Consider the following 25,518-nt stretch of genomic DNA (forward strand, 5'->3'; position numbering starts at 1 on the left):
AGCAGGAAAGAGAGCAGATGGACTAGGCAGGACTCAGAGAGGGCACATTGGATGGCCTTTGTTTCTCATTGTGAAGCTGGGAGCAGTAACATATGAGCTACTGAGAGGAAGATGGCAGATTGGACAAAGAGCTTGAGAAGAATGGTGACAATTTAAAAACCAAAAGGAAAATTATGGAGTACTGCTAAAGTCTCAGCTCAGGTAAATGAACATGAATTTATTTTGATATAAGATTTGGAAGTTGAGTAATTTTTCCTAAGCTTATTTATCACCTGTGGAGGAGAAAGGGAGATAGACTGGGCCCAGTTCAGCTGGGAGTGCTGTGCTAAGTCGATTCAGTCGTGTCTGACTCTGTGTGACCCTAGGTACTGTAGCCGGCCAGGCTCTTCTGTCCATGGGGATTCTCCAGGCAAGAATACTGGAGTGGGTTACCATGCCTTCCTCCGAGGGATCTTCTCAACCCAGGACTCGAACCCGAATCTCTTACATCTCCTGCTGCTGAGTTCTTTACCATCCTGAGTTCTTTACCATTAGTGCCACCTGGGAAGCCGTTGGCTGGGAGAGTGCAGCCAAAATCAAAGAGGAGAAAAGCCAAATGTGTTCATAGAAAGCAGCTCCAAGTGAGTGACATTAGTCCAAATTGATTTAGGAAAAAGCTAAGGTCACAGCTATTTTAGAGTAGAACTCTCAAGAAAGGGAGAAAGAAGGGACACAGAACTTGTATGTGGGAAGAAACAGCAAGAAATGGAGAAGGATTTGAACTGAGTTTTGAATGGCTCTGTAGTTCATACTGTTTCTACTAAGATTCCTCCTTTTGACCTAGATTCAATAGGTCAGCCCCAGGCTAAGCGTGTGGGCAGAATCTGTGCCAGCTGCAGTCTGGAGCTACAAGCCTAAAGTCTTGGAATCTGTCCCAGAATGAGAGCTGAGAGTTCAGAACAGGGTCTTTTAGAAGTCTGAGCTCTCTTCACTTCCTCTAGGAAGCCTTCCCTGATCCCTCTGGCTGGGGGAGGCCAACACTACTAGGCCCCCAACACATCACTCCACCCTCCACAAAAATGGGTTGTTCCTGCAGGATTCGTCTTGGAATTTGGCCAAGAAGGGGCTGGCTTGAGGAATACTGTCTTTGAAGGATTTCAAATGCAATTGAAGTGGATAGTCTGTGAAGATAATTTAAACTTGCTGGGGTATTGTAGAACCTATGAGTCTGTCTCCTTTCCTCCATTATTGTTTAATTGCTCCAACCACTTCCCCATTCCAAGAGCTAGCCACAAATTGTTCAGTCCTCAGGGACCTGAGTGGAGGGGCTCCTCTGCGGCTCAGGCCTGGCCTTCCCTGGAGATGGCGCTGCAGCTAAAGCATCTCAAAGACGTCCTCGGCTCTTGCAGGATGTGGAGTGGCAGAGCAGCTGGAGACAACAAGCAACCAAGTAACCTGGTCTCTCAACATACCTTCTTCTCCACTTCCAGGATGAGTGACCACTCATGCCTCTGCCTCAGATGGAGATAACAGTGGGAAAGGTCTGGAAGTCAGGCAGAAAAAAGAGAAATAACCATTCCTGGACAACAGGAAACTGTCGTGCCTTCTTGAGAAGAGAGTCTGAAGAGGGCTACCTTTCTGAGGATTAGGGAATTTATAGCTTAGAGAAGAACTGGAACCCCAGACCACACTTCCAGGGAGAGGTGTCCCTCATAACCTCTGCAGAAAGGAAGTAAATGAGGGAAATTGTCAAGTTCTCATCACATCTGGCATTCATTTTCCATAATTTATCACTGACCTATTTTTATATCACAATATCAAAAAATTAATTTGGTTCATGATTTCTTTAATTTCTTTCCTTGGAAAATATTTATACAGAATTTTCTTCTCTCTCTTGAATAATTCCTTATCTCAAAGAGAAGGGGGCAACTGAGGATGAGATAGTTGGATGGCATCACTGACTCAATGGACATGAGTTTGGGTAAACTTTGGGAGTTGGTGATGGACAGGGAGACCTGGCATGTTGCAGTCCATGGGGTCACAAAGAGTTGCCCACGACTGAACAACTGAGCCAAGAGGAGCTACCCCACACCCAAGTTCAGGGCAGCGGCCACGAGGAGCAACCCCACGTCCGAGTAGCGGTGGATGCGCGGGCACAGGAGGGACGAGAGGAGCTACTCCACGTTCAAGGGGCAGCCGTGAGGAGATACCCCTCGTCCAAAGTAAGGAGCAACAGCTGCGCTTTGCTGGAGCAGCCTTGAAAAATACCCTAAAACCAAGGTAAGAGAAACCCAAGTAAGATGGCAAGTATTGTGAGAGGGCATCAGAAAGCAGACACACTGAAATCATAATCACAGAAAACTAGTCAATCTGATCACACGGGCCACAGCCTTGTCTAACTCAATGAAACTAAGCCATGCCGAGTGGGGCCACCCAAGACGGGCAGGTCATGGTGAAGAGGTCTGACAGAATGTGGTCCACTGGAGAAGGGAATGGTAAACCACTTCAGTATTCTTGCCTTGAGAACCCCATGAACAGTACGGAAAGGCAGAATGATAGGCTACTGAGTGAGGAACTCCACAGGTCAGTAGGTGCCCAATATGCTACTGGAGATCAGTGGAGAAATAACTCCAGAAAGAATGAAGGGATGGAGCCAAAGCAAAAACAATACCTAGTTGTGGATGTGACTGGTGATAGAAGCAAGGTCCGATGCTGTAAAGAGCAATATTGCATAAGAACCTGGAATGTTAGGTCCATGAATCAAGGCAAATTGGAAATGGTCAAACAGGAGATGGCAAGAGTGAACGTCGACATTCTAGGAATCAGTGAACTAAAATGGACTGGAATGGGTGAATTTAACTCAGATGACCATTATATCTACTACTGTGGGCAGGAATCCTTAGAAGAAATGGAGTAGCCATCATGGTCAACAAAAGAGTCTGAAATGCAGTACTTGGATGCAATCTCAAAAACGACAGAATGATCTCTGTTCATTTCCAAGGTAAACCATTCAATATTACAGTAATCCAAGCCTATGCCCCAACCAGTAATGCTAAAGAAGCTAAAGTCAAATGGTTCTATGAAGACCTACAAGACCTTTTAGAACTAACACCCAAAAAAGATGTCCTTTTCATTATAGGGGACAAGAATGCAAAAGTAGGAAGTCAAGAAACACCTGGAGTAACAGACAAATTTGGCCTTGGAGTATGGAATGAAGCAGGACAAAAGCTAATCGAGTTTTGTCAAGAGAACGTACTGGTCATAGCAAACACCCTCTTCCAAAAACACAAGAGAAGACTCTACACATGGACATCACCAATGGTCAACACTGAAATCAGATTGATTATATCCTTTGCAGCCAAAGATGGAGAAGCTCTGTACAGCCAGCAAAAACAAGACCAGGAGCTGACTGTGGCTCAGATCATGAACTCCTTATTGCCAAATTCAGGCTTAAATTGAAGAAAGTAGGGAAAACTACTAGACCATTCAGATATGACCTAAATCAAATCCCTTATGATTATACAGTGGAAGTGAGGAATAGATTTAAGGGACTAGATCTGATAGATAGAGTGCCTGATGAACTATGGACGGAGGTTCGTGACATTGAACAGGAACAGGAATCAAGACTATCCCCATGGAAAAGAAATGCAAAAGCAAAATGGCTGTCTGAGGAGGCCTTACAAATAGCTGTGAAAAGAAGTGAAGCAAAAAACAAAGGAGAAAAGGAAAGATATAAGCATCTGAATGCAGAGTTCCAAAGAATAGCAAGGAGAGATAAGAAAGCCTTCCTCAGCCATCAATGCAAAGAAATAGAGGAAAACAACAGAACAGGAAAGACTAGAGATCTCTATAAGAAAATTAGAGATACCAAGGGAACATTTCATGCAAAGATGGGCTCGATAAAGGACAGAAATGGTATGGACCTAACAGAAGCAGAAGACATTAAGAGGATGTGGCCAGAATACACAGAAGAACTGTACAAAAAAAGATCTTCACAACCAAGATAATCACAATGGTGTGATCACTCACCTACAGCCAGAAGTCTTGGAATGTGAAGTCAAGTGGGCCTTAGAAAGCATCACTACAAACAAAGCTAGTGGAGGTGATGGAATTCCAGTTGAGCTATTTCAAATCCTGAAAGATGATGCTGTGAAAGTGCTGCATTCAATATGCCAGCAAATTTGGAAAACTCAGCAGTGGCCACAGGACTGGAAAAGGTCAGTTTTCATTCCAATCCCAAAGAAAGGTAATGCCAAAGAATGCTCAAACTACCACACAATTACACTCATCTCACACGCTAGTAAAATAATGCTCAAAATTCTCCAAGCCAGGCTTCAGCAATATGTGAACTGTGAACTTCCAGATGTTCAAGCTGGTTTTAGAAAAGGCAGAGGCACCAGAGATCAAATTGCCAACATCCCTGGATCATGGAAAAAGCAAGAGAGTTCCAGAAAAACACCTATTTCTGCTTTATTGACTATGCCAAAGCCTTTGACTATGTGGATCACAATACACTGTGGAAAATTCTGAAAGAGATGGGAATACCTGACCACCTGACCTGACTGTTGAGAAACCTATATGCAGGTCCGGGAGCAACAGTTAGAATTGGACATGGAAAAACAGACTGGTTCCAAATAGGAAAATGAGTACGTCAAGGCTGTATATTGTCACCCTGCTTATTTAACTTATATTCAGAGTACATCATGAGGAATGCTGGGCTGGACGAAGCACAAGCAGGAATCAAGATTGCTGGGAGAAATATCCATAACCTCAGATATGCATATGACACCACCCTTTTGGCAGAAAGTGAAGAGGAACTAAAGAGCCTCTTGATGAAAGTGAAAGAAGAGAGTGAAAATGGTGACTTAAAGCTCAACATTCAGAAAACTAAGATCATGGCATCTGGTCCCATCTCTTCATGGGAAATAGATGGTGAAACAGTGGAAACAGTAGGAAATTTTATTTTGGGGGGCTCCAAAATCACTGCAGATGCTGATTGCAGCCATGAAATTAAAAGACGCTTACTCCTTGGAAGGAAAGTTATGGTCAACCTAGACAGCATATTAAAAAGCAGAGACATTACTTTGTCAACAAAGGTCCAGCTAGTTAAGGCTATGGTTTTTCCCGTGGTCATGTATGGACGTGAGAGTTGGACTGTGAAGAGGGCTGATCACTGAAGAATTGATGCTTTTGAACTGTGGTGCTGGAGAAGACTCTTGAGAGTCCCTTGGAGTGCAGGAAGATCCAACCAGTCCATTCTAAAGGTGATCAATCCTGGGTGTTCACTGGAAGGACTGATGCTAAAGCTGAAACTCCAATCCTTTGGCCACCTCATGCGAAATGTTGACTCATTGGAAAAGACTCTGATGCTGGGAGGAATTGGGGGCAGGAGGAGAAGGGGCAGACAGAGAATGAGATGGCTGGATGGCATCCCCGACTTGATGGACATGAGTTTGAGTGAATTCCGGGAGTTGGTGATGGACAGGGAGGCCTGGTGTGCTGTGATTCATGGGGTTGCAAAGAGTCGGACATGACTGAGCGACTGAACTGAACTGAGCAACTGAACTGAACTGATCTGAAGTTGTTTTAACCCTTTTAATTTTTACAAAATGTGTGTGCAAGTTCTGTGATGGAACTTATCTGTTTGTTACTTGGCTTTGAATGGAGTGAATTCCGTCAGGTTTTGATATTTGCTCACAATGTCTGAAAGAGATTGGATGGAGGGCTCCAGAACTGACACTGTCAACAATGTCTCTATGTTTTCTTTAATAAGTTTCTACCAAATTATGCAATCTTCTACTCCAGAGAAACAATGCTTGTCACCCAGCTAAGAAATAAAGGAATTAAAAAAAAAAAATCAGTCCTACCTTTAGGGTGAGTTGATGATGTTGACTAGATACGACATAACTGTAGACCCCAGGGTTCAGAATAAAGCCCCTTGTAGCTCTCAGACATACTTTTGGTGGAATTTTCTACTCTGCTAAAAGATACTTGTGCAACTATTCCTCTTATATTCTTTTATTGGCCTACCTTTAAAGAGTTTTTGTTTGCTTATTTACTTGTTTATACTTTTTGTATTGAGATTTAAAGGAAAATCCCAGGAAAAAAATGAGAGTAAGCCCAGGTTATCAACCCTTTAAGTTTACACAGTATATTTGCAATTTATTTCTATGAAGCCATTGCTTCTTGTTTAAACTAGGGTTTTTTAAATTGGACTCTTTATGATCATCTCACGTATTTTTAAAGAAAGTACCACATTCTTCAATAAGTGAAGAGATCAGTATTTCATAGTATGTCATTTCAAAAATGATACTATAAAAATATTTATAGTTAAATATATTATATATCAATATATTTAGATATTCAATATTTAAATATATCAATATATTTAAATTATATTATCTCTTGCTTGCTTTTGGATGGAATATATTTTCAATCTCCTTTACATTTCATATATGCTATTGTCTGTGAACTCATGTTACCTAATATCAGAACTGCATTTTTCCCATGTTTTTATCTTGTCTTATCCTTCTGTCCAGATTTAAAAGGTCCCATTTTGCTGGAGATCTCATCTGTAAACTAAGGATGTCCTTTTCCTGGTCCTTTGCCAACATCTCCTTTTTCCAGCCACCTGCTTTCTTGATGACTGGCATCCCAGGCCTGGAGACTATTCATGGCTGGATCTCCATCCCCTTCTCCTCCATGTACACTGCGGCCCTCACTGGAAACTGCCTGATCCTCTTGACTGTGAGGAGGACCCCCAGCCTGCACCAGCCCATGTACTACTTCCTGTCCATACTGGCCCTCACCGACGTGGGCCTCACCTTGTCCACAATGCCCACCACGCTGGCTGTGCTCTGGTTGGACCACCGGCTCATCGGCTTCAATGCCTGTCTGGTCCAGATGTTCTTCCTCCACTTCTTCTCCGTGGTGGAGTCCTCGGTGCTCCTGGCCATGTCATTTGATCGCCTTGTGGCCATCTCCAACCCCCTGCGCTATGCCTCTGTCCTCACAAACAATGTCATCATCAGCATTGGGCAGGCCATTGTGGCCCGTGCTACTGTGTCCCTCTTCCCATTGCCCTTCTTACTAAAGAGACTGAACTTTTGCCCCGGCAAGATCCTCCTGTCCCACTCATTCTGTTTCCATGCAGATGTCATGAAACGAGCCTGTGCTGACATCACTGTCAATATCATTTATGGGCTGTATGTGGTTCTGTCCACAGTGGGTTTTGACTCCTTGCTTATTGTGCTGTCCTATACCCTTATTCTTCATACAGTGATGGGTCTGGCCTCTCCGAGGGAGCGTATCCGGGCCCTCAACACTTGTGTTTCTCATATTTTAGCTGTTCTGGTTTTCTACATCCCAGTCATAGGTGTGTCTATGATCCACCGTTTTGGGAGACACCTTCCCCCCATGGTATGTGCCCTTGTTGCCTACGTGTACCTGGTGGTGCCCCCTGTGCTCAACCCCATCATCTACAGTGTCAAGTCCAAGCCCATCAGGGAGGCCATGCTCAGAGTGCTGAGGGAGTTGAGGAAAGGCTGATGAAAACAAGAAATAACCTCAGAATCTGAGGGAAAACACAGTCAAACAGTTATAACCTATGTCCAGAAAGCCCATATACTGATCCCTGACCCAGAGACATTATCAAGAGAATGACAAGCAAATGCATATCCTCAGAATCAGCCCTGATTCTTTACTTCACTCATTAACCTCAACTTTTTTATTCAGAGTTACTTGTGCAAGAGTCTGTGGTTGTTATGAGATAACACTAAATGAACCATACACAGTCTCTTCCCTCCACTGAAGAACAGAAGTTTCTAAACACACAATTATAATAAGTGTAACAAGACTATGAGAGGTCCAAATAAAGAGCTATAGGAACCTAGAAGAGGGCTTACTGCTTTGACAGCAAAAAAATGAGAAAGGAGTCAGGGAAGAAGGAGGCTGAAAAGTGAGTAAGAGCTTGTCATGCAGAAAAGGTAGGCAAGGAGTGCTCAGTTGCTCAGTTGTGTCCCACTCTTTGCGACCCCATGGACTGTAGCCCACCAGATTCCTCCATTCATGGGATTTCCCAGGCAAGAATACTGGAGTAGGTTGCCATGTCCTTCTCCAGGGGATCTTCCTGACCCAGGAATCAAACCCACATCTCCTGTGACTCTGGCACAGGCAGATTCTTTACCCACTGAGCCATTGGAGAAGCCCCAGGCAAGCAGAGAAGAATGGAAAAGAATGGCAAAACAAGTGTGGAGTTCTCTGGTTGCTTGTGGGAAGTAAGTGGTCAGATGTACCTCAGCATAATGTGTGTGTGTTGGAGGCAAGGAAAGCTGTAGTTACAGCTCTTCACACCTATGGATCCAACGGACATCCCTGAGATCATAATACTAGAGCCTCTAGTTTAGTTCCACATCACTCTCTCTGCCTCACCTCTTAAAATTCCATGTGCCTGGGACAGAAATACCTTCATTCTAAAGTCATCCCAAAGAAGCCACTCAGGTAGGCATTTTCTTCACTGGCAGCTGCATTCGCAGAAAATCAAAGTCAGTAAATTTAAGCAGGATTTAGAGGCCAATGTTTAAAAACATAAATGTTCTCTTAAGATGCTACTGCACATATGTTTTAGATCCTGATATCAATTTGGGAGCTATATACTCAGAAGTCATAATGCTAGATGATACAGTAGATCCATATTTAATTTTTTAAGGAACCCCCATACTATTTTTCATACTGGCTCCAGGAAAGTACACTATCACCAACAATGTGCAGGGTTTCGACTGCTCCACATACTCACCAATGCTTGTTGTCTTTTTTTAATGATAGCTGTGAGGTGATAGCTCATTTTGGTTTTGATTCATTTTTTTCTAATAATTAGCCAGATTGAGAACCTTTTCATATCCCTATTTGTATATCTTTGGAGATGTGTCTGTTCAATTCCTTTGCACATTTTTTTTCATCAGGCTATTTCATTTCTTTTCTTTTTTTCTTTGAGTGACAGGAGTGCCTTATGTATATTTTACATCAGTCCTTTATCAGGTATGCAGTTTGCAAATATTTTCTTCTTTCCATAAGTTTTCTTTTCACTCCATTGATTGTTTCTCCTTTTCCATGCATTAACTTTTTAGTTTGATATATCCCCACGTGTCTAATTTTGTTTTGTTGCTTTGGATTTTAGTTTCGTATTCGATAAGTCATTGCCAAGTTCAATTACATGAAGCTTTTCCCTAAGTTTTTTTCTAGGTGTTTTATACTTCCAGGTATTAGGTTCAAATAGTTAATCTATTTTCAGTTAATTTTTGCATGTGATGTGAGATCAGGTCCAGTTTTACTCTTTCGCATGCAGGCATCCAGTTTTCGCAATACCACTTGTCAAAGAGACTGGTCCTTTCCCTACGGTCTATTTTTGGGATCCACATTAAAAATCAGTTGACTCTATATGAGTGGGTTTGGATCTCTATTTTTTATACCAGTACCATACTGTTTTGAATTGTAATACAATTTAGATTACAATACATAATCTTTAGATTTGTAATACATTTTGAAATCAGAAAGTATGTGATACCTCCAGCTCTGTTGTTCTAGTTTAAGATTGCTTTGACCTTTGTGGGTTTTTATGATTCCATATGAAGTTTAAGATTGTTGCCACATCTGTAAAGAACATCCTTGAGATTTTTATATAAATTTCATTGCCTTTGCAGATCACTGGGGGTAATAGGCACACTTTGACAATAATGAGTCTTCCAATCCATTAATACGCAATGTAATTTTATTTATTTGTGTCCTCTTTAATTCTTTCTTCAGTTATTAACAGTTTTCTACGTACCAGTATTTCACCTCCTTGGTTAAGTTTATTCCTAAGCATTTTATTTTCTTTGATGCTACTATAAAAGGGATTATTTTCAAAATTTCCATTTTGGATAGTTCATTTTTAGTGTTACAAAAACAAAACAGAATTTTCTGTGTTCTTTGTATCCTGCACTTTAGTGAATTTGTTCTAATAGCTTTTTATGGAATTTGAGGGTTCCAAAGTGTGGTGTTGGAGAAGACTCTCGAGAGTCCCTTGGACTGCAAGGAGATTCAACCAGTCCATTCTAAAGGAGATCAGTCCTGGGTGTTCATTGGAAGGACTGATGATAAAGCTGAAACCCCAATACTTTGGCCACCTCATGCAAAGAGTTGACACCCTGGAAAAGACTCTGATGCTGGGAAGGATTGGGGGCGGGAGGGAAAGGAGACGACAGAGAATGAGATGGCTGGATGGCATCACTGACTCGATGGACATGAGTTTGAGTGAACTCCAGGAGTTGGTGATGGACAGGGAGGCCTGGTGTGCTGTGATTCATGGGGTCGCGGAGAGTTGGACACGACTGAGCAACTGAACTGAACTGAACCGAAATACATAAGATCATATTGTCAGCAAACAGAGAAAATTTTACTTCTTTCCCAATTTGAATCACTTTGTTCCTTTTTCTTATCTCACGCTTTGGCAAGGACTTTTAGTACTATGTTGAATAGAATTGGAAAAAGTAAGTATCCTTCCCTTGTTCCTGATCCTTGTTTCTGAGAAAAATCTTTCAATTTTTCACTCTTAAGTATAAGGTTAGTTATGGGCTTGTCATACATATTCTTTATTATGTTCATATACATTCCTTACAAGTCTACAACTACCATATTCAATTCAGCATTATTCACAATAGCCAAGATAGTAAAACAACCCAAATATTCATCAACAGATGAATGGATAAAGAAAATGTGATATACACATAAAGTAGAATATTACTTACCCTTTAAAAAGAAGAGAATACTGCCATCTGCAACAAGGAAATATTTGGAGGTGATGGATATGCCTGTCACCTTAATTGTGATGAATGATTTTATGGATGTATAGATATGTCCAAATGAATCAAATTGTATACATTAAAGGAATTCACTTTTTTGTACATCAGTTATACCTCAATAAAGCTATTATGCACACACACACTAACACAGACACACACACACAGATGTTTCTGCATGTTGGCTCTGGGGCCTCTTCATGACTTCAGTATTGTTTTCACTCTATTAGAAGTAAAGGAAGCCCCTGGGGATAGAACAAGATGGCAAGGATAGTGTCCTGGGTAGGAAGGCATGCTGCATCTCTAAAACATAGGTCCAGAGACATGATGAGCTCCCATGTCTACCCCCAGTCATCTCTCTGTGTATGAGGCCATTCATTCCTCAACTGTCTTCACAGGTTACTTGATCCATAGTTGCTACAGACTATGATGGGGCTTTCACAAAGGAAAACAGAAACTGAAGTGAGTCTGCTTAACCTGCAAGAACAACCCTAGGAACCAAGGAGAGAGTGCAGAGAAAGAGACACAACTCACCTGAGTGTCTGCAAGGCTCACTTGGAGGGACCAGGAAGTGTTCTGTGTGACTCCAGATAATAGATCTGATATCATTGGAAGGCACAGTGAAAAAAAGTTTGAAGTTCCAGTAGAATTTCCTACAAATGTAGTGGAATGGATGAACCTAGAAAGGTTGATGATCCTAGCACTCTCCTCCACAGAGGTGTGTCTGCTTCTCTCCACTCTCTCTTTGGTCCCTAGGGTTGTTCTTGCATGTTAAGCAGATCCACTTTTGTGTCGGTTTTTCCCGTGATTTTGTGAAAGCCCCGTCGTGTTCCATAGTTTCAAAGTTGCTCAGATCCACAATTTCCAACCAAACACATGTTTTGCACATTGTCCATGTCCCAGGGAAGACTAAACTACCCTCTGTGGTCTGTGGCCAGGATGTCCCTGGGGAGCAGCAACTCACTAAGGCACCCAGTCAGTGGTATAAAGTAGCCTCTAAGTTGCTGAGTTTCTCTGGGCTCCTCAGAATGACGGGCAATAGAGAAGGCTGCAATGACAGGCAGGGTGAGTAACTTAGGTCAGTACCCTTTTTACACTATTAAGAAGGGTGGGGACCTTGTTAGTGAGTCTGAAATTCTCTCTCCGTCAGCTGCTGTCATGTGCAGGAACCAGTGGGATGGAGGATGAGTAGATGCCAGAAGCAGGATGAAAAGGATTCCAGGCCTTCATGAATGCTAGGTCTGCATCACCAAATAAGAGAGAGGAAGTGAAAAGGCTACTTTCCTGAAGCACAGATATTGTCTAATTCAGATAATTATGCAGAAACCCAGACTCTGTGTCCAAGCAGATTAATACTTTTTTATTTCCCTAAGAAAGGCATCAATGTAAGGCTATCTTAAGATCCCACTCCAGAGAGCATCCTGTGGGTGATCTTAATGTTTGCTTGGTTTCTGCACTCTCACTATGAGATTGTCCTTTCCATCTTTCTTAGTAAGAAGAGCCTTTTAGAAAAGAACTTGGCTTAAATATTGCAAAATTACTACAGCATAGTATTAGATACCACCTCCATCATGTCACATAATTATAAGATTTCTTTCTTTCTTTCTTGTATAAAAAAAAGAAAACAACTTGGCTTTGAGGTCACGTGAAGAGTGTATGTTGGATTCAGCCTTTTGCTTCTCACCTGTTTGACTTTCCAAGACACACAGAGTCACAAGAAAACACAATCTTAGAGTGCTAAAGTGGAAAGGATGGAATTCCTCAGGGAAGAGCTATAATTTAAAATATCTTCGACCCTTTAGTGTGCTGGAGATAATAATAGAAGACCAAACCTGATCTGATTCCAGGTTAAAGTGATTTATTACAAAATTCTGAGCTACATGGGAAGCAAGAAACATATCAATCCAACCTGGTTACTAAAATAGGCATTTTAGTAAAAGAATAGGGAGAATAAAAGCCTTTCCTTTCATTCAACACAAAGAGTCTTTCCCAATGTTCAGTTCAGTCGCTCAGTTGTGTCAACTCTTTGTGACCCCATGGACTGCAGCACACCAGGCTTCCCTGTCCATCACCAACTCCCAGAGTTTCCTCAAACTCATGTCCACTGATGCCATCCAACCATCTCATCTTCTGTTATCCCCTTCTCTTCCTGCCTTCAATCTTTTCCAGCATCAGAAAAAGTGAAGTGAAGTGAAGTCGCTCAGTCATATCCTACTTTTTGCAACCCTGTGAACTTTAGTCTACCAGGTTCCTCTGCCCATGGGATTCTCAGGGTCTTTTCAAATGAGTTAGTTCTTTGGAGTTTCAGCTTCAGCATCAGTTCTTCCAATGAATAGTTGGGAATGATTTCCTTTAGAATGGACTGGTTGGATCTCCTTGCTGTCCAAGGGACTCTCAAGAGTCTTCTCCAACACCACAGTTCAAAAGCATCAATATTAGACTCCTCATAACACTGTAATATATATTAACAAAAGAAAGGTAGAAAGGTCATTATCTGGATATAAAGGAGAAATTGGCTTGGTTGTACAAGAGTTGCTCATAATTTTGGCAATATGCCTTAGGTGGTATACTATAATTTTAACCCTTTAAGCTCTGAACTTCTTATAATGTTCAGCTTAAGTTTCCATTTGGATCCTGCTACCACAGCCAAGAGTAATAGATCACATAAATGCCTACAGTTGCATGGGACCTACATATCAACTATGGAAAAAGCCAAGTTCTAAGATAGGGATTGAGACTAATTCAATAATAGATGAATTAATGCAGGATGAAAGAAAGAGAACTGTGACATTAATCCCAGATAAAATTAATCCTCAGATTCCTTCAAATTAAATGGAGTGCTGACACATTCTATTTTGATTTATGCTGCCAATGACAAAGAGTATCTCCTGGGTTGATTCGAAGCAAATCCAAATAAAATTGAATAATAATATTAACTGAAGAAACCACTGATCTTTATACAAAGTATATAGTTTAAGTTGTGAACATATGGACCTATGAGATGCTATGTTAAGGATTGAGAAGAGGGGGACTAGAAAATGAAATTAAGGTATTTTCATTCAATTATTCATTTTCTTGTTCATTAACTGATTATCCCTGAAAAAAAGAGGATAGAAATTTATGAAATCATCAAAATCAGAGCAGTAAGATGGAATGAGAGCTGAAGAAATATGCCTGGGACTAGTGAAAAGAAAAGCAGGAGCAAGGAGAAAATTAGCACAATAAAAGGCAAATGGCTTTATAAGAAGGACACACAAGGTAACAGTGAGAATTAAGATTTTTAGAGAAACAGTAAGGGGCTTCATTTGGAGAATCTTCAGTCTTATTAACATGGAACATCAGAAGAGAACAATCTCTTTTTGATAATTTGATCCTGCCAGCCCCACACTTAACAAACTTCCAGTATCTAGTACAGCCCATGGCCAATACAGGAGGTGTAAGACTGTTGAAAGCACATAAGCCAAATAGACTTGAATTTGAATTTGGTCTCTTTCCTGGCACAACCTAGACACATTCTCTAAGCCTCTTCCTTCCAGTTTAATGTTTGTTTGTTTGGTGTGTACCATTTTTAAAGTCTTTATTAAATTTGTTGCAATATTGTTTCTGTTTTATGTATTGCTTCTTTGGCCACGAAGCATGAGGGATTTTCGCTCCCAAGCAGGGATAGAATCTTCATCCTCTGTGGAAGGTAAAGTCTTAACCACTGGATCACCATCAAAGTCCCTATAATTTTTATTATTTGTTAAAAAGATACAGTAACACTTTATGTCTTTTTTTTTTTTTGAAACAGAGAGATACTATTCACAAACAAGAATGTTGGGGGTCTAATATCTAGAACATAAGAGCTTCAATAATTGTTAAATTAGGAAGTTAATTTGCTCAGCGTTATTTTGTTGTTGTTGAGTCACTCAGTCATGTTTAAACTCTTTTGCAGCCCCATGGACTGTAGTCCACCAGGCTCTTCTGCCTGCGGGATATTCAAGGAAAAAATACTGGAATAGGTTGCCATTTCCTTCTCCAGGGTATCTTCCCAACCCAGGGATAGAACCCATGTCTCTTGCACATGTCCCCTGCACCGCGGGTGGATTCTTTACTGGTGAGCCACCAGCTCAAGATCAGATGCTAAAACTTTGTGACACTACTTGAACAGTTTCCACTGAACCCTTAAAGAACCTAAATTTGTCTCTGATTTATGTCTTCAGTTGGCTTCTGTGGAAATTCTAACTTGGAGAAGAGAACCTTAGTTCTTGTCCTCCTGCAGCTGTGGCCCTCCCAGCTAGGGCTGAGGTCAATGATCAGAGATTACAGGGAGGCCATTCGAGGACAAATCAAGTCTTCTAGATGAGTGTGTTAAGAGGCTGGACAAAAAGTTTAGCTGATATTCTAAAAACTACAGCAAAACCAATACAATAATGTAAAGTAATTAGCTTCCAATTAAAATAAATAAATTTTTTTAAAAATTAAAAAAAAAAAAAACTACGGCAAATGTTTAACCAATGGAGTGAGCAAATAATTTCTGTTTAGCAACTTGTAGCCTGAATTGCAAGGGCACCCAATGCCTTTGCAGATGTTGTCTGAGCAAGGCAGAGCTGGACCCCAAATTCCTAAATGTTCTCAGGGGCCTGGTGAGAATCAAGTGTCTCTTCATTTACCAAAGTTTCTTTTCAACCTAGGTATGTATCATTCCTGGATCTTGATTAGAAGACAATGTCCTAGGATTTGTACTCAGACACTCCAAACACAAGAAAATCTCAAGTTTTAATAGTTCAGAAAAACGCTGCAGTTTTCTCTTCCTTTGTTGGACTTCTCTTTTCACTTTAGATAAAATATTTCACTTCTCTATCAGCAAAGTAATTATGAGAGAACATGTGATAACTATGTGCAATCGGGCTCCCTGATGGCTCAGTTGGTAAAGAATCCACCTGCAATGGAGGAGACCCTTGTTCGACTCCTCAGTCAGGAAGATCCCCTGGAGAAGGAATAGGCTACCCACTCCAGTACTCTTGGGCTTCCCTTTTGTCCAGTTGGTAAAGAAATCACCTGCAATGCAGGAGACCTGGTTCAATCCCTGGGTTGGGAAGATCCCCTAAGGGAAAGGCTTAATCACCTAAAATATAACGTCATTTAAAATATAACAAAATTCTTTCTCAATTGAATAACAACCAGTACACAGGGAGGAGGATGACAATGATCATGAGCACTTTTAATGTGCTGTATATATTAAAGAGTGCTAACACACATCAATTTATTTAAAGAAAACATTGGATGGAAGGGTATAAATTGCATAAAATTTACATTTAGTAAAAACTAAATCCATTTCAGTCATTTATTTTCTGGTAACCATAGAAAATTTACACTATCTCCTACATGCCACGTTTGCTTTGATGACACATTGGCTAATGTATGTACATTCCTAGAACAGTTAATAATATAAAGTAAAAGCTGAGAAATGAAAAATAAGTAGTGAAAATGACTGCTGCTGCTGCTAAATCGCTTCAGTCGTGTCCGACTCTGTGAGACCCCATAGACGGCAGCCCACCAGGCTCCCCCGTCTCTGGGATTCTCCAGGCAAGAACACTGGAGTGGGTTGCCATTTCCTTCTCCAGTGCATGAAAGTGGAAAGTGAAAAATGAAAGTGAAGTCGCTCAGTCGTGTCCGACTCTTAGCTACACAGCATAATTATCTTACTATTGACAGGTGTCGGTTCGGTATCTCTGTGTCTGTCCAGATTGAAAAAGTCACAAATTTCTGGAGCCCTCATCTGGCCCCTAAGGATGTTCCCTTCCTGGTCCTTTGACAACATCTCCTTCTTCCAGCCACTTGCTTTCTTGATGACGGGCATCCCAGGCCTGGAGACTATTCATGGCTGGATCTCCATCCCCTTCTCCTCCATGTACACTGCGGCCCTCACTGGAAACTGCCTGATCCTCTTGGCTGTGAGGAGGACCCCCAGCCTGCACCAGCCCATGTACTACTTCCTGTCCATGCTGGCCCTCACCGACGTGGGCCTCACCTTGTCCACAATGCCCACCACGCTGGCTGTGCTCTGGTTGGACCACCGGCTCATCGGCTTCAATGCCTGTCTGGTCCAGATGTTCTTCCTCCACTTCTTCTCCGTGGTGGAGTCCTCGGTGCTCCTGGCCATGTCATTTGATCGCCTTGTGGCCATCTCCAACCCCCTGCGCTATGCCTCTGTCCTCACAAACAATGTCATCATCAGCATTGGGCAGGCCATTGTGGCCCGTGCTACTGTGTCCCTCTTCCCATTGCCCTTCTTACTAAAGAGACTGAACTTTTGCCCCGGCAAGATCCTCCTGTCCCACTCATTCTGTTTCCATGCAGATGTCATGAAACGAGCCTGTGCTGACATTACTGTCAATATCATTTATGGGCTGTATGTGGTTCTGTCCACAATGGGAATAGATTCCTTGCTTATTGTGCTGTCCTATACCCTCATTCTTCATACAGTGATGGGTCTGGCCTCCCCCAGGGAGCGCATCCGGGCTCTCAACACTTGTGTTTCTCATATTTTAGCTGTTCTGGTTTTCTTCATCCCAGTCATAGGTGTGTCCATGATCCACCGTTTTGGGAGGCACTTTCCCCCCATGGTACATGCCCTTGTTGCCTACGTGTACCTGGTGGTGCCCCCTGTGCTCAACCCCATTATCTACAGTGTCAAGTCCAAGCCCATCAGGGAAGCCATGCTCAGGGTGCTGAGGGAGAAGAGGAAAGGCTGATGAAGTCAAGAAATAACCTCAAAAACTGAGGGAAAGCACAGTCAAACTGTCATAACCCATGTCTGGAAAGCCCATTTTTCTGAGCCCTGACCCAGAGACATTATCAAGAGAATGACAAGCAAATGCATATCCTCAGACTCATGGGTGAAAAACAGTCCTGATTCTTTACTTCACTCATAAGCCTCAGCTTTTTCATTCAGAATTTACTTGTGCAAGACTCTGTAGTTGTTATAAGGAATAATATTAAATGAACCATAGGGAGTCTCTTCCCTCCATTGAAAGATAGAAGCTCTAAATACACAATTACAGTAAGTATAATAAGGCTGTGAAAGTTTCACATGAACAGTTATAGGAATATAGAAGAAGGTTTGCTCCCTTGCCGGGAGAAAATGAGAAAGGAGTCAAGGTAGGAAGCTAAAGGGTGAGTCAGTTGTCAGGAAGGCAAGGGGAGGTCATATATATTATCACTGGAAAAGATTGTAAAAGTGAATAAACTGAGATGTGGAGTTTTCTGGTTGCTTGAGGAAAGGTGAGCGGTCAGATGTGGCTCAGCATAATGTGTGTGTGTGTGTGTGTGTGTGTGTGTGTGTGTGTGTGTGTGCTGGAGGCAATGAAAGTGTAGTATAGCTCTTCAGAGCTATGGATCCAACGGACATTCCTTGCTCCAAAAGTGTACCTCCTTGCTTGAGAATGGCCTTTCTCTGACCTTTGACTATCACCGGAGATTCTAATGTCAGAGACTCTAGCTTTTAATTACACATCATTCACTTCTTCCTCATCTCTTAAAATTCCATGTCCCTGGGTTAGGAAAACCTTCACTCCAAAGTCATCACAAAGAGACCACTGAGGAAGGCACTTTCTGCATTGGCATCTGCACTGGCAGAAAATCAGGGAGCAGGTAAATTTAAGCAGGGTTTAGAATCCCATGTTTTGACACAAATATTCTCTTATTTTGCTACTGCACATATCTTTTACATCCTGGTGTCCATTTTGGTGGGCATATATTCAGAAGTGATCCGTTCCGTTCCATCCCGTCGCTCAGTCGTGTCCGACTCTTTGCGACCCCGTGGACTGTAGCCTACCAGGCTTCTCCGTCCATGGGATTCTCCAGGCAAGAATACTGGAGTGGGTTACCGTTTCCTTCTCCAGGGGATCTTCCCACCAAGGGATCGAACCCGGGTCTCCCGCATTGGAGGCAGACGCTTTAACCTCTGTGATAGTTAGATGATATAATAGCTCCATATTTAATTTTTTAAGGAAGCTCTGTACTATTTTTTTAGTAGCTGCACCAGTTTACATTATCACCAATGATGCAGAAGGTTCCATATTCTCCACATCCTCAACAACACTTGTTATCTTATTTTTTTAGTGATAGTTGTGAGGCAACATCTCTTTGTGGTTTTGATTGGCTTTTTCCTAAAAAGTAGCAAGTTTAGATGCTTTTTGCATACCTATTAGTGTTTCTTCAAAGAAATGGCTATTCAGTTCCTTCGCCCAGTTTTTAATCAGGTTATATTTTTGTTCTTGAGTTACAGGAGTCCCTTATATATTGCTAATATGAATCCTTTATCAGATATGTAGTTTGCAAATATTTTCTCTTTTCCAAGGATTGCCTTTTCCCTCTGTTAATAGTGTTTCCTTTCCTGAGCAATAACTTTTTAGTTTGATGTATCCCCACTTGTCTAATTTTGCTTTTGTTGCTTGGGATTTTGGTTTCATACTTCATAGGTCATTGCCAAGTCCAGTTACATGAAGGTTTCCCCCAAGTTTTCTTCTGCTAGTCTTATAGTTTATTATGGTCAAATATTTAATCCATTTTGAGTTAACTTTTGTATACGATGTGAGATTTGGTTCAATTTTATTCATTTGCACAAGGATATCCAATTTTCCCAGCATCACTTGTCAAAGAGAATGTCCTTCCTCATTGTATATTCTTGGGGCTCTCATTAAAAAGTAGTTGAGCATATATGGATGAGTTTGGATCTCTGTTGCCAAAGATAGGTTTTATACCAGTGAAAGTGAAATTTATTCAGTCGTGTCCGACTCTTTGTGAACCCAAGGACTACAGTTCATGGAATTATAGGCCATAATATTGAAGTAGGTACCCTTTCCCTCCTCCAGGGGATCTTCCCAACCCAGGGATTGAACCCAGGTCTCCCACATTACATGCATATTTACCAGCTAAGCCAGAAGGGAAGCTTATACCAGTACCATACTGTTTTAAATTGCTATAGATTTGTAATATATTTTGAAACCAGGAAGTGTGTGATGCCTCCAGCTTTGTTCTTCTAATTCAAGTTTGTTTTAACTATTGGGGGTCTTTTATGATTCCATATGAATTTTAGGACATTTTTCTATTTCTGTAAAAGGTGTCATTGAGCTTTTTATATAGCTTCCATTGACTTTGCAGATCATCTGGGGTAAAATGCACACTTTGACAATGTTACCTCTTCCCATCCATGAACATAAAGTGTACTTTCATTTATTTTTTGTCTTCTTCAGTGATTTATAGTTTTCAGAGTACAAGTCTGTCACCTCTTTAGTTAAGTGTATTCCTAAGTATTTCATTTTCTTCTATTCTATTATAAAACAGATTATTTTTTCTTATTGTCCATTTTGGATACTTGATTGTTAGTGTATTAAAAACAAAAGTGATTTTGTGTACTAATTTTGTACCCTGAAACTTTCTTGAATGTATTGTAAACTGTTTGCTTAAAGAGCTTTGGGGATTTTGAATACATAAGATTGTGTAGCCTGCAAACAGAGATAATTTTATTTCTTATTTTCCAGTTGGATCTCTTTACTTCCTTTCCTTAAGTCACTACTTTGGCTTGGATTTTAGCACTATATTGAATAGAAGTGGAAAAAATTAGCATACTTCCCTTGTTTCTGATTCCCATTCATGAGGAAAATGTTTCAGTTTTTTACTATTGAGTATAATGTAAGTTATGGGCTTGTCATATATGTCCTATATTAAGTTGGGAATACATTCCTTACATATCTAGAACTCCTATATTCATTTCAGCGTTATTCACAATAGCTAAGATAGTGAAACAACCCAAATGTTCATCAACAGATGAATGGATAAAGAAAATGTGGTATACACATAAAGTGGATTATTCAGTTCAGTTCAGTTCAGTCACTCAGTTGTGTCCAACTCTTAGCGACCTCATGAATCACAGCACGCCAGGTCTCCCTGTCCATCACCAACTCCCGTAGTTCACTCAAACTCATGTCCATCGAGTCGCTGATGTCATCCAGCCAACTCATCCTCTGTCGTCGCCTTCTCCTCCTGCCCCCAATCCCTCCCAGCATATTACTTAGCCTTTAAAAATAAAATCCAGCCATTTGCAATAAGGAAACATTTGGAGGTGAGGGATGTCTGTCATCTTGATTGTAAGGAATGATTTTAAGGGTATATAGGTATGTTCGAATGGATCAAATTATATACATTAGAGAAATTTAGTCTTCTGTACATTAATTATACCTCAATAAAGCTGTAACACATACACACACACACACACACAGATGCTTCTGCATGTTGGCTCTGGGGCCTCTTCATGCTTTCAGTATGTTTTCACTTTAATAGAAGTAAAGGAAACCCCTGGGGATTGAACAAGATGGCAAGGACAATGTCCTGGGTAGGAAGGCATGCTGCATCTCTAAAACACAAGTCCAGAGACACGGATGAGCTCCCATGTCTTCCCCCATTCATCTCTCTGTGTCTTAAGCCATTTATTCCCCATCTGTCCTCCCAGGTTACTTTATCCATAGTTGCTATGAAACATGATGGTGCTTTCACAAAATTCCAGGAAAAACAGAGAAGTGGGTCTGTTTAACCTGCAAGAACAACCCTAGGAACCTAGAAGAGAGTGCAGAGAAATAAACACAACTCACCTGAGTGTCCATAAGGGTCGCTTGGAGGGACCAGGAAGTATTCTGTGTGACTCCACATACTAAAAGACATAGTTAAAAAAAAAAAAAAAATTTGAAGTGCCAAGTAAAATCTCCTACAGATATGGTAGCAGGGATGAGCCTAGAGAGGATGATTCTAGCCCTCTCCTTCACAAATCAGGTGCTCAATAAAATAACTTTCCAACCAAAAATACATATTTTGCACATTTTCCATTGCCCAGGAAAGATTAAGCTGAGATTATCCTCTGTGGCCTGTCGCCAGGATGTCCCAGGGGAGCAGCAGCTCAAAGCACCAGGTATAACATAGGGTCTTAGATGCAGAGATTTTCTGGGCTCCTTCAGAATGAGGAAGAGTAGAGAAGGCTGCAACAACAAGCAGGGTGAGTAACTTGGGGCCCAGATACAACCCTTCATACACATGATATTTAGTAGGAGGGGGGCCTGGTGAGAGAATCTGAGATGTCTTCTCGATCAACTGCTTTCCTGTGGAAGAGCCCTTGAGATGGAGAATGAGCGCATGTCAAGAGCAGGAAGGAAAGGGAGGAGGCCAGCCTTCCCATAAATGCCAGATCCACACCCGTACCCTCCCCGCTCCCCTCCGCCCCCAACCCAGGTAGGGGAAAAGAAGTGAAAGAGACTACTTTCCTGCAGCATAGAGACTGTCTAATTCAGATAATTATGCAGAAACCCAGACTCTGTGTCCAAGCAGATTAGTACCTTTTTATTTCTCTAGGTAAGGAATCAATATAAGGGTATCTAAATATTCCACCTCAGAGAGCATCCTGTGGGTGATCTGAATATTTGCTTGCTGTCTCAATTCTCTCCATGAGATTTGTCTTTCCCATGTTTTCTGAGTAAGAAGAAACTCTTAGAAGACCACTTGGCTTAAATAATGCAAAATTGTTACACCATAGCATTAGATAGCACCTCCATCATGTCACATAATTATCATGTTTATTTCTCTCTTTTTCTAGTAGGAAAAAGAAAAGCACTTGACTTTTTTTGGGGGGGGCGGTGTATAGTTGTTTTACAATATTGTGTTGATTTCTACTGTACAACAAAGTGAATCTGTTTTATGTTTGCCCTCGATTTTATACCTCCCACCCCCATCCCCTCATTCAACCCATTTGGGTCACCACAGAGCACTGAGCGGAGCTCCCTGTGCTGTACTGTAGATATACTCTCCCCAAGTCCACATATCCATACTCTATATCTGGATCTCTATTCCTGCCCTGAAAATAGGTTCATCTGTACCATTTTTCTAGATTCCACATATATGCATTAACATATGATATTTGTTTTTCACTTTCATACTTCACTCTGTATGGCAAACTTTAGGTCCATCCACATATCTACAAATGACCCAGTTTCACTTCTTTTTATGACTGAGAAATATTCCATCATATGTATGTACCACATCTTCTTTATCCATTCATCTATCAATGGACATTTAGGTTGATTCCATGTCCTGGCTATTGTAAATAGTGCTGCAATGAATATTGGACTGCATGTGTCTTTTTGAATAATGGTTTTCTCTGGGTTTATACCCAGTAGTGGTATTGCTGAGTCATAGGTTAGTTCTATTTTCAGGTTTTTAAGGAATATTCATACTGGTCTCCATAGTGGCTGTATTAACATACATTCTCATCAAGTGTGGGAGATTTCCATTTTCTCCACATCCTATCTAGCATTTATTGTTTGTAGATGTTTTTGAAGATGGCCATTCTGACCAGTGTGAGGTGATGCTTCACTGTAGTTTTTATCTGCATTTCTCTAATAATTAGTGATGTTAAGCATCTTTTCATGTGTCTCTTGATCATCTGTAAGCACTTGATTTTGAGTTCAAGTAAAGAAAGTAGAACCTTTTGCTTCTAGGCTTTAGACTTTCCCAGTAAAGTTCAAGTAAAGAAAGTAGAACCTTTTGCTTCTAGGCTATTAGACTTTCCCAGTCCCACGGAGTCAGAAGATAACAGAATCCTAGAGTGCTAAAGTGGAAAGGATGGAATTCCTCAGGGGAGAGCTATAATTTAAAATATCTTTGACCTTTTAGTGTCCTGGAGATAATAATAGAAGACCAAACCTGGTCTGATTCCAGGTTAAAGTGATTTATTTTAAAATTCTGAACCACATGGGAAGCACAAACCATATCAATCCAACTTGGTTACTAAAATAGGCATTTTAGTAAAATAAGAGTGGGGAAAAAAAGCCTTCCCCTTTTTTTTTTAAGCCACAGAGAATCTTTTCCAATATTATTTCCTTATAACACTAATATACACAAAAAACAGGTAAAAAGGTCATTATCTGGATGTAAGGGAGAAATTGGCTTGGTTGTGTAAGAGTTGCTCATAATTTTTGGCAATTTTCCTTAAGGGGTATACTATAATTTTAACCCCTTAAGCTCTAAACTTCTTGTAATGTTCAGCTTAAGTTACCATTTGGATCCTGCTACCACAGCCAAGAGTAATAGATCACACAGATAACCACAGTTGCATAGGACCTACATATCAACTGTGGAAAAAAGCAAATTCAAGACAAGGGATTTGAGAATAATTCAATAATAGATGAATCAATGCAGGATGAAAGAAAGAGAACTGTGATATTAATCCCAGATAAAATTAATCCTCTGCTGCTGCTGCTGTTAAGTCACTTCAGTCATGTCCAACTCTGTGGGACCCCATAGACGGCAGCCCACCAGGTTCCTCCGTCCCTGAGATTCTCCAGGGAGAATGGGTTGCCATCTCCTTCTCCAACGCATGCATGCATGCTAAGTCACTTCAGTCATGTCTGACTCTACACGACCTCATGGACAGCAGCCCACCAGGCTCCTCTGTCCACAGGATTCTCTAGGGAAGAATACTGGAGTGGGTTGCCATTTCCTTCTCCAAAATTAATCCTCAGATTCCTTCCAATTAAATAGAGAGCTGACACATTCTATTTTGATTTGTGCTGCCAATGACAAAGAGTATCTCCTGGATTGATCCTAAGTAAATCCAAATGAAATTAGTTAATAATAACTATTAATTGTATTAATCTGAAGAAACCACTGGTCTTTACTATATACAAAGTATATAGCTTAAGTTGTGAACATATGGACCTTTGAGATGTTATGTTAATGGACTGAGTGAAGAAGAACTGCGTAATAAAATTACTGTCTTCATTCAATTATTCATTTTCTTGTTAATTTATTGATTATCCCTGAAAAAAAAGAGGATAGAAATTTATGAAATCATTAAAATCCAAACAGTGAGATGGAATAAGAGCTGAAGAAATATGCCTGGGATTCAGTTCAGTTCAGTTCAGTTCATTTCAGTCGCTCAGTCGTGTCCGACTCTCCGCGACCCCATGAATCACAGCACACCAGGCCTCCCTGTCCATCACCAACTCCCGGAGTACACTCAAACTCATGTCCACAGAGTCGGTGATGCCATCCAGCCATCTCATTCTCCGTCGTCCCCTTCTCCTCCCACCCCCAACCTTTCCCAGCATCAGAGTCTTTTCCAGTGAGTCAACTCGTCGCATGAGGTGGCCAAAGTATTGCAGCTTCAGCTTCAGCATCAGTCCCTCCAATGAACATCCAGGATTGATCTCCTTTAGAATGGACTGGTTGGATCTCCCTGCAGTATAAGGGACTCTCAAGAGTCTTCTCCAACACCACAGTTCAAAAGCATCGATTCTTCGGCGATCAGCTTTCTTCACAGTCCAACTCTCACATCCATACATGACCACGGGAAAAACGATTGCCTTGACTAGACAGACCTTGGTTGGCAAAGTAATGTCTCTGCTTTTTAATATACTATCAAGGTTGGTCATAACTTTCCTTCCAAGGAGCAAGCGTCTTTTAATTTCATGGCTGCAATCAGCATCTGCAGTGATTTCGGAGCCCAAAAAAATAAAGTCTGACACTGTTTCCACTGTTTTTCCATCCATTTCCCATGAAGTGATGGGGCCAGATGCCATGATCTTTGTTTTCTGAATATTGAGCTTCAAGCCAACCTTTTCACTCTCCTTTTTCACTTTCATTAATGCCTGGGATTAGTGAACAGAAAAGCAAA

The 25,518-nt window shown here is 41.1% G+C and overlaps 2 protein-coding genes across 2 annotated transcripts; both read left to right on the plus strand.

Moving 5' to 3' along the window:
• The first annotated feature begins 1,341 nt into the window (after nucleotides 1-1,341).
• LOC129553993 (olfactory receptor 51I2-like) lies at nucleotides 1,342-7,527 on the plus strand. Its single transcript, XM_055422655.2, has 2 exons — nucleotides 1,342-1,432; nucleotides 6,521-7,527. The coding sequence occupies exons 1-2, from the start codon at nucleotides 1,342-1,344 to the stop codon at nucleotides 7,525-7,527; spliced, it is 1,098 nt and encodes a 365-aa protein (XP_055278630.2).
• Nucleotides 7,528-16,588: 9,061 nt separating this feature from the next.
• On the plus strand, nucleotides 16,589-17,551 carry LOC129553994 (olfactory receptor 51I2-like). Its single transcript, XM_055422656.2, has one exon. It carries the CDS (start codon nucleotides 16,589-16,591, stop codon nucleotides 17,549-17,551), a length of 963 nt encoding a protein of 320 aa, XP_055278631.2.
• Nucleotides 17,552-25,518: the final 7,967 nt, after the last annotated feature.

Source organism: Moschus berezovskii, chromosome 14, assembly GCF_049115385.1.
Source record: "Moschus berezovskii isolate FMDL1 chromosome 14, NW_MosBer_1.0, whole genome shotgun sequence".
NCBI classification, from domain to species: domain Eukaryota; kingdom Metazoa; phylum Chordata; class Mammalia; order Artiodactyla; family Moschidae; genus Moschus; species Moschus berezovskii.